At 36.2% G+C, this 12,050-nt stretch overlaps 1 protein-coding gene across 1 annotated transcript in view; it reads right to left on the bottom strand.

Annotated features, from left to right (window-relative positions):
* The window catches only part of LOC150084515 (cyclic AMP-responsive element-binding protein 3-like protein 2), a 91,786-nt gene that overhangs the window by 41,304 nt on the left and 38,432 nt on the right, over positions 1–12,050 (bottom strand). Inside the window, exon 3 of the mRNA XM_090375267.1 lies at positions 8,560–8,650. Within this exon, the coding sequence (XP_090231393.1) occupies positions 8,560–8,650 (91 nt within the window). The remainder of the gene's footprint in view (positions 1–8,559; positions 8,651–12,050) is intronic.

Below are 12,050 nucleotides of genomic sequence, written 5' to 3' on the forward strand. Positions count from 1 at the left end.
GGAAACACTAACAGGGAGCTAAATGATTTTATAATAACTGAAAGCAAAGTGGAGCAGAAATTGTTGAAGTTAAACATAAAAAAGGCACCTTGGGCAGATGGAATTTATCCATTTATATTGAAGAAGGCAGCGAGGGAAGTAAGCAAACCCTTAGCCATAATTATGAGAGCATCCTTACATTCAGGGGTGGTCCTCATGGATGACAGATATGCAAATTATCCCCATTCACAAAGGGGGTGTAAAGGGTGATGCAAATAATTATAGACCTGTTAGTTTAACTTCTGTTCTGGAGAAAATAATGGAGTCAATGGTTAAAGAAGTTATGCATGATCACCTAGACAAGACTGTAGTAATAGTTCAGACACAGCATGGGTTTGTTAAGGGGAAGTCTTATCTGACCAGTTTGACTGGATACTACGATGTGGTCACAAAGGAACTGGATGCAAAAATAATTTTGATATTTGGATTTCAGGAAGCTTTTGACACTGTTGCACATGAAAGACTGCTGTGTTAGTGAAATTATTTCACCAGAGTGGGTGAAATATTTCACTGAATCCGGTCTAATCCTACAGTAAGTTGTCAATACCTGACTTTATTCTTTCATCTTAAGTTTACTTTGTTTTAATTTCAAACTGGGCATTTTGCTTTCTTGCAAACTTTCGCTCATTTTTTCTTTGACAGAATTTCAGTTTTATATTAGCACAATTCTGCATTTTACTTTTATTTATTTTAATATTTTCCTTTCTTTTTGGTCTCTTTTAGGTTGGCTATGACGTATATGTTTCATACATATACATCATAACAAAAACAGAGACCTTGCTTATTGCTTATCGAACGGAGGGGTGAAATGGGAGAGGGTTTTTTTTTTTTTTTGGCTGATGCTGAATAAGCTTGCTTTCTTGCATCATATGCGTCTACTAATGCTAATGCTGTGGTTTCTTTGGTTTTGGCTGCTGGCCCCTAGAAGATGTAGTTAAAATCTTAGGACCTAAGGCATTAAGTATTATTTTATTACATTTAGTTATGTTTATGTTAATCTTAATTTTATTATTTATTTTCAGGTAATCTGCTTTTACTTTGCAGGCATTCTTAATTTATTCCATTGTAATTACACTTGACAGATCAGCAACCCTACTCAATACACTTATCAAATACATTTGTCTATATTTCATTATGGTTGCTGGGTATTTCTGCTATAACTAGTAGTGTTCCGGATCCATAATCCGATTTAATAAATTAATAATTTTTTGTTCTTTTTTAGACATCCAGTCTTAGCACTACATCCTATTATTTTTATTTATATATATATATATAAAAAGGTGGATTTTTTTTTGAGTTCAAATTTGAAACCTTAAGTAGAGAAGGCACTTAAAAAAACAGAACTGTCACTTATGAAGCACACTTCATAAATTACAGGGGAAATCACTTGGACTCTATCTTTGCACTCAGGGCCAATGCATGAAGGGGAAAGGCTCAGATGGAGATTGAGGGGAAAAATTATGATAGATGAATTGAGAATAGATGGTGGATATGAGGAGATGAACAGGAGAGCTGAGAAGAGAGAAATATGAAGTGGTTGTTTAGTGCATGCATGGAATACATGAGGGTTACTGCTGACAAGCAGATCAAGAGTATTGCTTTCTCTTGTTGCCTCTAACAGATAATGTCCATACCAAACAGATGATCCACCTTACATTCTATATGCTTCCCAACCGAGAGCATAACTCCTTATTTATGCTCTTGTTATGGTAATCATAACACAGTCAGTATATCTGACTGTCCCATGAGAAATCCCCCCTCCCCCAGCAGGCCTTGCATTCTCTACTTTTCTTTGGAGGATGCTGCTAAATCCAATAAAAGCATCACAAGAATCAATGGCAAAGGTAAAGAAAGCCAACGCGAGAATGATGAGAAACATAGGATAACTTATGTGGAAAATTAGTTTCCCAATATGGCACTCTAGCGCTGCTTGCTCGGTAAACAGACGATTGGTGTTATCAGTCTGGAGCAAAGTCGAGAACGATATACTGATTGACAGGAAGGCATGGCAAATGATGTGCTGATTGGTGCACGAACACAACACATGATAACATTGGTTTAGTATCACTTTACTAGCACTCAGAAGCACTAATGGTAACTTGCCCTAATAAACACTTTCCATAATGGTGAAAAAAGGTCAGGTCACCTCCACTTGAATCCCATGGGAGCTTGACCCCCGCTCCCGAAACGGAGGGGGTAGCCTATACCTTTTTTCTTTACAATCACAGTCATATTTAGAAATACATTCATAAAAAAATAAATTTTTTTATGACTGTATTTTTATTTTTCTTGTTCAATAATATGCTCTAATGGTGAAAAAAGGTCAGGTTACCTCCACTTGAATTCATGTGAGCTTGAACCCCTCCCAAAATGGAGGGGGTAACCTTTTTTCTTTAGAATTATGGGTAGACAGACTTGTGCATAAATTGTTTATTAACAAAATATTAATTTTTTATTACTGTACTTTTATTTTTAAGGTCAGGTTATGAAATATAATGAAAAATAAAGAAATCTTTTCCTTTTTTCATAACCAAACCTAAATCAAGAGTAAATCAATAGTAAAAACACTCATGAACTCCAAAAATTTGCTTTTAATAATGAGGAAAAAACATAATGAAGAACATAAAAATTAACAGAACAAAACTTTAATTTAGTTTTCATCAAAAAATCAACCAACGTTTTATTTTCCTTACAAATTTCTTCCATCTTTAAAAGATTCATTGCTCCTATTACCTGTTTACCATTAATCACAAAACTATTATGCACCGTTCTTTACTCATAAATACATATTATAATGCCAACCAATGACTACACAGTAGCTTGTTGTTTGTCGCGCCCACCACCAATCATTTCATCTTTCGGCATGTCTACCTGTCAATCAATATATCTTTTTCGATTTTGGCTCCAGACCGATAACACCTACCGTCTGTTTACCAAGTGAGCAGTGCTAGAGTCTGGTGTCGGGAAACTAATTTTCCGCGTAAGTTATCCGACGTTTCTTGTTGTTCTCGTTTTGGCTTACTTTACCTTAGCCAAATCAATTTCACCTCTACTTGATACTTGAGGCTGCCATTAAGCTGTCAGTCTGTGTATCCCCCAAAATAGCTGATCTCCAATCCACCTAATACTGTCTCCATAGAATTGGCAAATATCCTTGCATACTTTCTATTTAAGAGTAATCCAGCCCTATAAAAACAATTGTTAACTAGCAGAGACCACAATGAAAAAAAATTTTACATCAAGAGCCTTGCACAATCATTCAGGGGGCTAATTAATTGAAAAGACTCTCATCATGTACTCCCTACTACTATGTTTGGACAAAACTTCAGACATTTTCAAATTTAATACTAACCTGTGGCTTTTTCTCAACATTGCTTTAGCATTAGCAGAGGCACATGATGCAAGAAAGCAAGCTTATATAGCACCAGCCAAAAAAAAAAAAAAAAAAAACCCTTCCCATTTCACCCATCCATTCACTCCAAATGTTTGTCTAGTTCTGCCTTGAACTTATTTAAATTGTTGACCTCCACTACAACAGATGGAAGTTTGTTCCAACTATCAACTACACGCTGGCTAAAGGCAAATTTCTGCATATCTATTCTACAATTGTCTTTCCTCAATTTGAATTTATTTCCCCTCAAGTGAGTAATCTGAGGAAGAGGCAGAATCCCATCAGCATTGAGCTTACTCAAACCATTCAAGGCCTTATACACCTCAATTAGATCACCTTGCAGATGCCTAGTCTCCAGATGCTGCAATTTGCAGTACTTAAGCTTTCTTGGTAACAGTAACCCTTTGTTCCACTCACTAATCTCGTTGCCCTTCTCTGTACTTGTTCAAGCAGCTCTACATCCTTCCTAAAATGAGGCCTCCAGACCTGTATGCAGTACTGAAGGTGTGGCCTGACAATTGCTTTATACAAGGGGGGTAATCACCTCCTTATACTTTCTAGCAAAATTCCTGTATATCATTGACAAGACACCCATGAACTACTCTTGCAGCCTGTCTAAACTGCTCAGAAAACTTCATATCTGGCTGCACAATTACCCCCAGGTCCTTATCATTCTCCACCCCTTAGTGCAGTATCACCCAGTTAGTATGTTACTCTGGGGATTACTGCTCCCCATGTGCAATACTTTACATTTGTCAATGTTAAATTTCAGTTGTCACCTGTCAGCCCATCTGCACAACTTTTCTAGATCCTGTTGCAGTAGTGTACTACACTGGTGTGCAAAATTTAAGGACCTGTAGCTTCTTATAGGAGTGGCCTGGATATGGGAAAAACATATCAAAGGAACGTCATGAGGTACAGAAATGACAAAGGAAACAACACCGACACAACAATGGAAACAAAATGGTACAGGGAGACATAGCACTGGCTGCCATGATACAGATGTATCACTGCCAAAGATGGAACAAATGGAAGAGGTGGTCCTTAGTATGAGATATGGCCACCCTTAATGTTGATGCAGGCTTTTCACTGCCTGTCCATACTTAGAACAATGTTGTTGATAAGTTCTTGTGGTAACGTCATCCATTCCTCTGTCAGCACTATCTTCAGCTGGGGAACATTTTCTGGTGAATGTGGACATGCTGCTAGGCATCTCCCCAGAGTGTCCCATGGAATTTAGATAGCAGGAATGGGCAGGCCAATCCATACGAACAATGTTGAGGCCAATGGCAGCTCTGAACAGAAGCACATGGGGAGGGATTACCTCAGTAGAGTAGCATTCACCGGTTACAGTACCGCCTTCCAGTATCTGGAGTTGTGTACATCCATCCAAGATAAAGCCTTCCCAGACGAGAACACCTCGACAGCCATACCGTAAAGATTTTGTGGTTGTAACCCTTAGAAATAGTGTTGGTCCTTAAGTTTTGCACACTATCATTACTGTCATTAACAACCTTGCCAACCTTTGTATCATCTGCAAACTTAGACATTAACCCTAATATACCTTCATCAATATCATTGATAAATACAGAAAACAACAATGGGCCCAATACTGAACCTTGGGGGACTCCAGTAATAACATTAGTTCATGAACAGCAGTGTCCATTAATTAGCACTCTGTCTTTTCCCACTCAACCATTCTTTTGCCATACTGCTCCAATTGGTACACTTCTTCAATGTGCAATAGTATCAAAAGCTTTCCTAAAATCCAAGCATATGATTTCAAAATCATTTTTTGCATCCAGTTCTTTTGTGACCACATCATCGTATCCAATCAAATTTGTCAGATAAGACTTCCCCTTAACAAGCCCATGGTGTGTCTGAACTGTAACTGCAGTCTTCTCTAGATGATCCTGCATTGCCTCTTTAACCAGTGACTCCATTATTTTCCCTGGAACAGAAGTTAAATTAACAGGTCTGTAATTACTTATTACCCTTTGTCAATTGGGGACACATTTGCACATCTTTAATGAAAGGGAACCTCCCCTATTAATCAATGGGAACCTCCCCTGAGTCCAAATAAGCTTCATAATTATGGCTAAAGGTTTGCTTATTTCCTTTGATATAACTGGATAGATCTCACTCACCCTAGGTGCCTTTCTTATGTTCAAATTCAATAATTTATCCTCCACTTTGCTCACATTTATTACAAAATCGTTTAGCTCACTGCCAGAGTTTGATAAGCTTCTGGCCTCCACTTCCATACAGACTTCTTTATGCGTGAATATTTATTTATTTATCGTATGGCTTGTACAGTACACACTGAATCAAAAAACATGACTAAAGAATGATAAATATAAAATTAAGTATAAAATTGAATTAAATTGAACAAGAATCACAGATGAACATTTAACTTATTTAAAGAATCAATTTCCACATCAGTCACCATCAGTAAGTCTCCAGGGTTGTCTTCGTAGGCTCATTTATGTGTTGGATGGTCTCTCTATCAGCTCTGCAGTCACACATCAAGGAAGGAATTTTGCCCCACTTATAGAGAAGGTCTGCACATCTACTGTGGCACGTTGATGCCATGTTTAATGCTAGCCACATCCACGTGTGAATTTAGATGAAAAATACTCAGTCAGTTTGTCTGCTACCTTAGCAGATTCATCAACAATCAAACCATCAATGTCAAGTGGACCAATCCGATCCTCTTCCTTCTAAAGTTTACATAAGTAAAGAAGTCTTTACTATTTTTTTTTTTTTTTTTTTTTGCATCCTTTGCCAAAGATTTCTCATAATCTGCCTTTGCTTGCCTAACCTGCTTTGTAACTTGATTACAGACAATCTTATATCTACCATAGGCATCTGTGTCTCCTGATAATTTATGTGCATCTCTTGCATTTTTCTTCTCTGCCACAAGTCTCATTAGTTCATCTGACATCCATTTAGGCCTAAACCTTGAACAGTATTTCTTATTTAGTATGAAAAGCCTAGTAGCTTCCAAGGTAGTAGTATTTTCCTTGAATGCTATCCTAGTAGCTTCCTTGAGTGTTCCCCATTTAGAATTTGCTGTTGGTAATATCATCAGTTGGTCCCATTGTATAGAATTTAAAAAATCTGAGACCACTGTAACCACCTTTACGAAAGCAAAAACACTTCCCTTTACTCATGATGGTAGTTACATCTTTAAGTAAATCCCACATCAGTACACTGTGATCACTGCCACCTAGTGGTTCCTGCAGATCTTAATCTGCAGAATCTGCAGATTATTAATGCATGAAGAATCACTGCTGATAATCTCCGTAGCCAGGTGGGCAGGAGCAGCAGCATAGCACACGCTTCTTGATTAGACCGGGGTTTGAGCCCGTGACCACTAAATACAGAGGATGTGGAAAGGTCAGGGAATGACCACTGTATATCCCCAGAGCAATATGGCCTTAGTTGCTAATGCTCCTAAAAAAAAAAAAAAAAAACAAATAACAATAATCAATCAAGAGTATTACTTCCTCTGATTGCTTCTTGGACATTCTCCTGTAGAAAACAATCATCCAATATATCCACAAAATTCTTTCTATTGTGCGAGTGACAAACTAACAAGTTCAAGTCAATATCTGGGAAATTACAATACCCCATTATAAGACATTCTTATTTACTGACCCCCTCTATTTCTCTGTACAGTTGTTTCACTGTACTCAGAGTCATTAGGCCTATAACACCCTCCTACTCTCAACTTGGTTTTCCTAGTGCTTATGTCACACCAAACTGACTCAACATTGCACTATCCATATATGTCAACTGGATGCACTTCCTTAGATTTTATGTGTTTCTTAAATAACAGCATCACCCTTCTTCCCCTGTCTATCCTTTCTGTACTCATTGCACTCCTCAAATTTCAATTCTGCATTCCTCACCTCTGTGTGATACCATGTCTCCAATATCTCAACAATGTTTGCCTTTGATGTCTTTACCGGCACCTCAAATTCATCAATTTTATTTACTATACTCCTAGCATTGATGTACATGCAAGTATACATGCACCCATTCTTACTCTTAGTTACCCTAACACAACCCATGTATTTACTTGTTCCATGATGACTCCCAGCAGTCCTTGAAATCCCCAGTACCTCACTTTACAGGCTGCTGCTCATTCCAATAGAAGCAGTGCAAGAATCACTTTCATTTCTGCCTGTGACTGCTGTTAATATTAGCATTAGTAGAGGCACATGATGCAAGAAAGCAAGCTTATACAGCATCAACTAAAAAAAAAAAAAAGCCTTTGCATTTCACTGATCCATTCATTCCAAATGTTTGTCTAGTTCTGGCTGGAATTTATTTAAGCTATCAACTTCCACAACAACAGATGGAAGTTTGCTCCAGCAATCAACTACCCACTGGCTAAAGGCAAACTTGTGCTGTTAATCTATTAGTCTGTGAATTCTCCCCCGCCAAGCTAGCAGTTTTCCGACTCACCTAACACTGCCTCAATAGCATAAAGTGTTTTTCATCCCACTTCAACTTCAAGTTATTGTGAATCTAATGTAAAAAAAAAAAAAAAATTATTATATATGCACTGTCATGACAGTAATTCAAAATAATAATTTCTTAATAATCCAAAGGAGTTTTAAACAATCTCTCAAATTGGAATTAATCTAGATAATTTTACTGACAAACATTTACAAGAAATTGCTCGACTCTGATCAGCATTTGAATTCTTCAAGTGACTAAAATGAAAGAGATTATTATTAAGAGAGTATAAAATAGGATAATAAAGAAGATTAATAGGTAAATGGGCTGTCTGAAATTAATATGAAATTAGAGACCAATGAGTTAAATGTATTAATATAGTTATCTATAAAAACTGGACTTGTAATATTCTATACACAATGTTGTTTGAAAATGTATATAACTGTTTATTGTCATGAAATGTACTAGTGATACCTAAAAAACATGAGTACTATGTCACTAAACCTGCAAACAGAACTAAATTTCGCCCTACAGAATGCAATATATAATAAATAAATAAATGTAATCACAATAAGGTTAAACAATTTTTTGGGCAATAAAATATCTAATTATTTGAATTTAAATGTATTAAGAAGGATGCATCTAAATGTTTTAGTACTCACAGAAGAAATAGGGAATGTTTGGGTTGAAATTGTATGAGATGATTTATTTGGTAAATCTCGATGTAATGCTTGTAACTGTGAAAGCAGTGACCTAATAAAAATAAAACACATACTTAGCTTTATATATAACTAATCATAGAATGTAAAATGTTTATAATTTTTAAGGTGAAATAAATTATGCAAAAGCTATCAATGACAGGTAATTATTGGAAGAAAATAAAAAAACAAAAAAAAAAAAAAAACAAACAGGTTAAAATGATGTGCACATTATAATTCTGTTCTTTGTTCTGACACAATACTAGACAATAATATTGAATAATACATTTGGTAACAGCAGTTTTAGTATCTGAAAATAAAAATTATCTCCCAAACACCTCGATCATAAAAATTTAAACTTAAACAATTTTTTTTACTATACTTTTTCAGTTAAAATTTCGAATCACTGATGCTGTTTGAAATTGATGCACAATGGAGGAATACTAAAATTCACTCAAATAACTCTGTACACAATTCAATTTAAATTTCTTTTTTTGTAAAATAATTATGATATCAAATTTGGCTCTTCAGACAGAAGATTGAATTGTATCTGAAGATCTGGTAGAACGTGCAGGAGACATGGCATGCATATAATTTATTTTAAGTTGGTGCTTCCCAAAATTCTTTCAAAAATAAAATCAAAGCACAGTGTAGAAAAGTTTGGTGAAACTCATAAGTTTGCTGTTCGAGCCCGTCACCACCAAATACGGAGGATGCGGAAAGGTCAGGGAATGACCACCGCATATCCTGGAGCAATATGGCCTTAGTTGCTAATGCTCCTAAAAGAAAAACCAAACCAAAAATAAATTTGCTTTGATATTTCCAAATAGCATCATGTTTGACACGGCCATGTTCTAAACAGGCTAATTTAAACAAGCTTAAATGTTATGGATTGCTAACTTATTTTTATTTTATTTATTTATTTTTTTTGCAATTCGATAGCCAGCTTAGATTTCTTAAAGACTAGAGAAAATTCTAAGATATATTGTAGTACTCTGTGTGACTGAATTGCCACCCTTATTATACAGTCAGCTTAACACACTTATTTGTGTGTATGAAGCTGATGTAATGAAGATATCAATAAGAAATTAAAGACAGATTTCACTCTACACAGGTCAAAGCACTTAATTATTTATTATTAGTAGAAGCAGCAAATGATGCAAGAAAGCAAACTTTCTTGCATCATTTGCTGCAAGAAATCAATCCATACAGCATCAGCAGGAAAAAAAAAAAAAAAAAAAAAAAATCCCATTTTATCTGTCCATCCCCACTAACAATTTATCTAATTCTTTGAATTTATTCAAACTACCCATATTCAAAACACCAGATGGGAGTTTGTTCCAACAATCAAATCACAATCCCTTCGGTCAGAGACTGGTTCCAGCAATAAACTACTCTCTGGCTGAAGGCAAATTTCTGCACATCTGATCTACAAACCATCCTCCTCAATTTAAATTTATGCCCACTCATGTGTGTAGTCTAAAAAAGAGGAAGGATTCATCAGCATTGAACTTAATCAATCCATTCAAAGTCTTGAACACCACAATCAGCTCTTGCAGGTGCCTAGTCTCCAGATGGTGCAATTTGCAAAACTGATGCACTTCCTGGTAAGAGCACCCTTCTGCTCCCTTGCCTAATCTTGTTGCATTAAAGATGTGGCCCAGCCATTGCCTTATAAAGGGAATAATCACCTTCCTATCCCTGTTGGCAATAATTCTGTATGTCATTGACAAATCTCATGAGCTGTCCTGGCAGCCTGACTACAATGCTCAGAGAATTTGTTTGGGATTGCTTCTCTCCATATGAAGTACTTTGCATTTGCCAATATTAAACTTCAATTGCCACTAATCAGCCCATCTGCTAAATTTGTCTAGATTTTGTTGCAGTAGCATACTCTGATTACCAAGTTCTATTACCCAGCCAACCTTCACATCATCTGCAAACCTAGACATTAAGCCTGATATACCTTTATCAATATCCTTAATAAATACAGAAACAATAATGGTCCCAGCACTGAACTCTGGGGGAATCTGCTAATAACATTAATCCAAGAAGAGCAGTGTCCATTGATAATCACTCTCCCTGTTCTACCACTAAAACATTCCTTATCAATAATAACAACTTTTTCTTAATGCCACACTGATTCAATTTGCGTAAGCAGTCTTTTATGTGTAACACTATCAAAAGCTTTTCTGAAATTAAGTATATGATGACAAAACTATTGTCACGCTGTCACTGTGTTTCAGCATTCAATCAGACAAGGTTGCCCCCTAACAAATCCACGCTGTGAGTACAGTATAACTGCATTCCTGTCTAGATGGTCCTGCATTACTTCTTTAACCAGTGACTCCATTGTTTTCTGTGGAACAGAAGTCAAGCTAACTTCCTGTAAGCTTGATTTCTCAATAATTACTCATTATTATTATTAGCTTTATGGTGCAAGGAAGCCTGAGGCTTTTGCTGCACCAGCCAAGAGAAGAATGATGATATCCAATCAAATGATGGAGAAACAAAAGAAAGAGAAGAATGATGATATCCAGCTCAGGACCCTTGGTGTGCCAAGCTCATACTCACCAGATGTGAGCCCCTGGGGCAACATTGATTCACCTTTGTGAATTAGGAATACATTTGCACATCATCTCCAGTTGCTGAACACTTCCCATTTAGAATTTATTGTTGGTAACTTCATAAGTTGGTCCCACTGCACAGAATTTAATAACTGTCTGATATCAGTGTAGTCATCTTTATGAAAGCAAAAGCACTTTTCCTTGCCTTTGCCAGTAATTACATCTTGAAGTATATTGTGATCACTGCAACCTGGTGATCTTTTATCTGCAGATTCTTTATGGAAGAAGGTTGACTGCTATAATCAGATCAAGAGTATTGCTTTCTCTCATTTTCTCTCTAACATGCTGGTGCAGGAAACAATCCTCCAATAAATTCACAAAAAATAAATCCTGCGTAAGTGACCAACCCATAAGCTCCTAGATTATTCAAAGAAAGGCAGTCAAGTAATTAATGACCCACAGTGTTAACTAGTTACCTCGTACAGAGTCAATCCATTATCTTTTGCAAGACATTCAAGTATAGTTCTTCTTATGTAATCACCTGTGATTACACAACTCTCATCTAAACCAGAATAAACACGTGCCTCAAATGGTAAGCACCAATGACTGTTACACTCTAAACTCACAGAATAAACTTTTCCTCTACCTAACTTACCCCTTCTATTTCTGTTCTCTGAAACAACTTTCTTCACATTTATTTCCCAAAAATTACAACCTACAGAAATTCAAGTCTAATGTAAACAAGTTTTCAAACCAATACATAGTAATAAGTAATAGGCAATAAGTTCTAAAAACTTTCATTTTTGAATGAGTTTCCATAAACATAGACTGCATATTGTCAGAACTTATATTTGGGGAACTTCTTACTGGAGCTCAGCCAGATTTCTG

Source organism: Mastigoproctus giganteus, chromosome 6 (genome assembly GCF_048544385.1).
Source record: "Mastigoproctus giganteus isolate SK-2022 chromosome 6, ASM4854438v1, whole genome shotgun sequence".
Lineage (NCBI taxonomy): Eukaryota > Metazoa > Arthropoda > Arachnida > Uropygi > Thelyphonidae > Mastigoproctus > Mastigoproctus giganteus.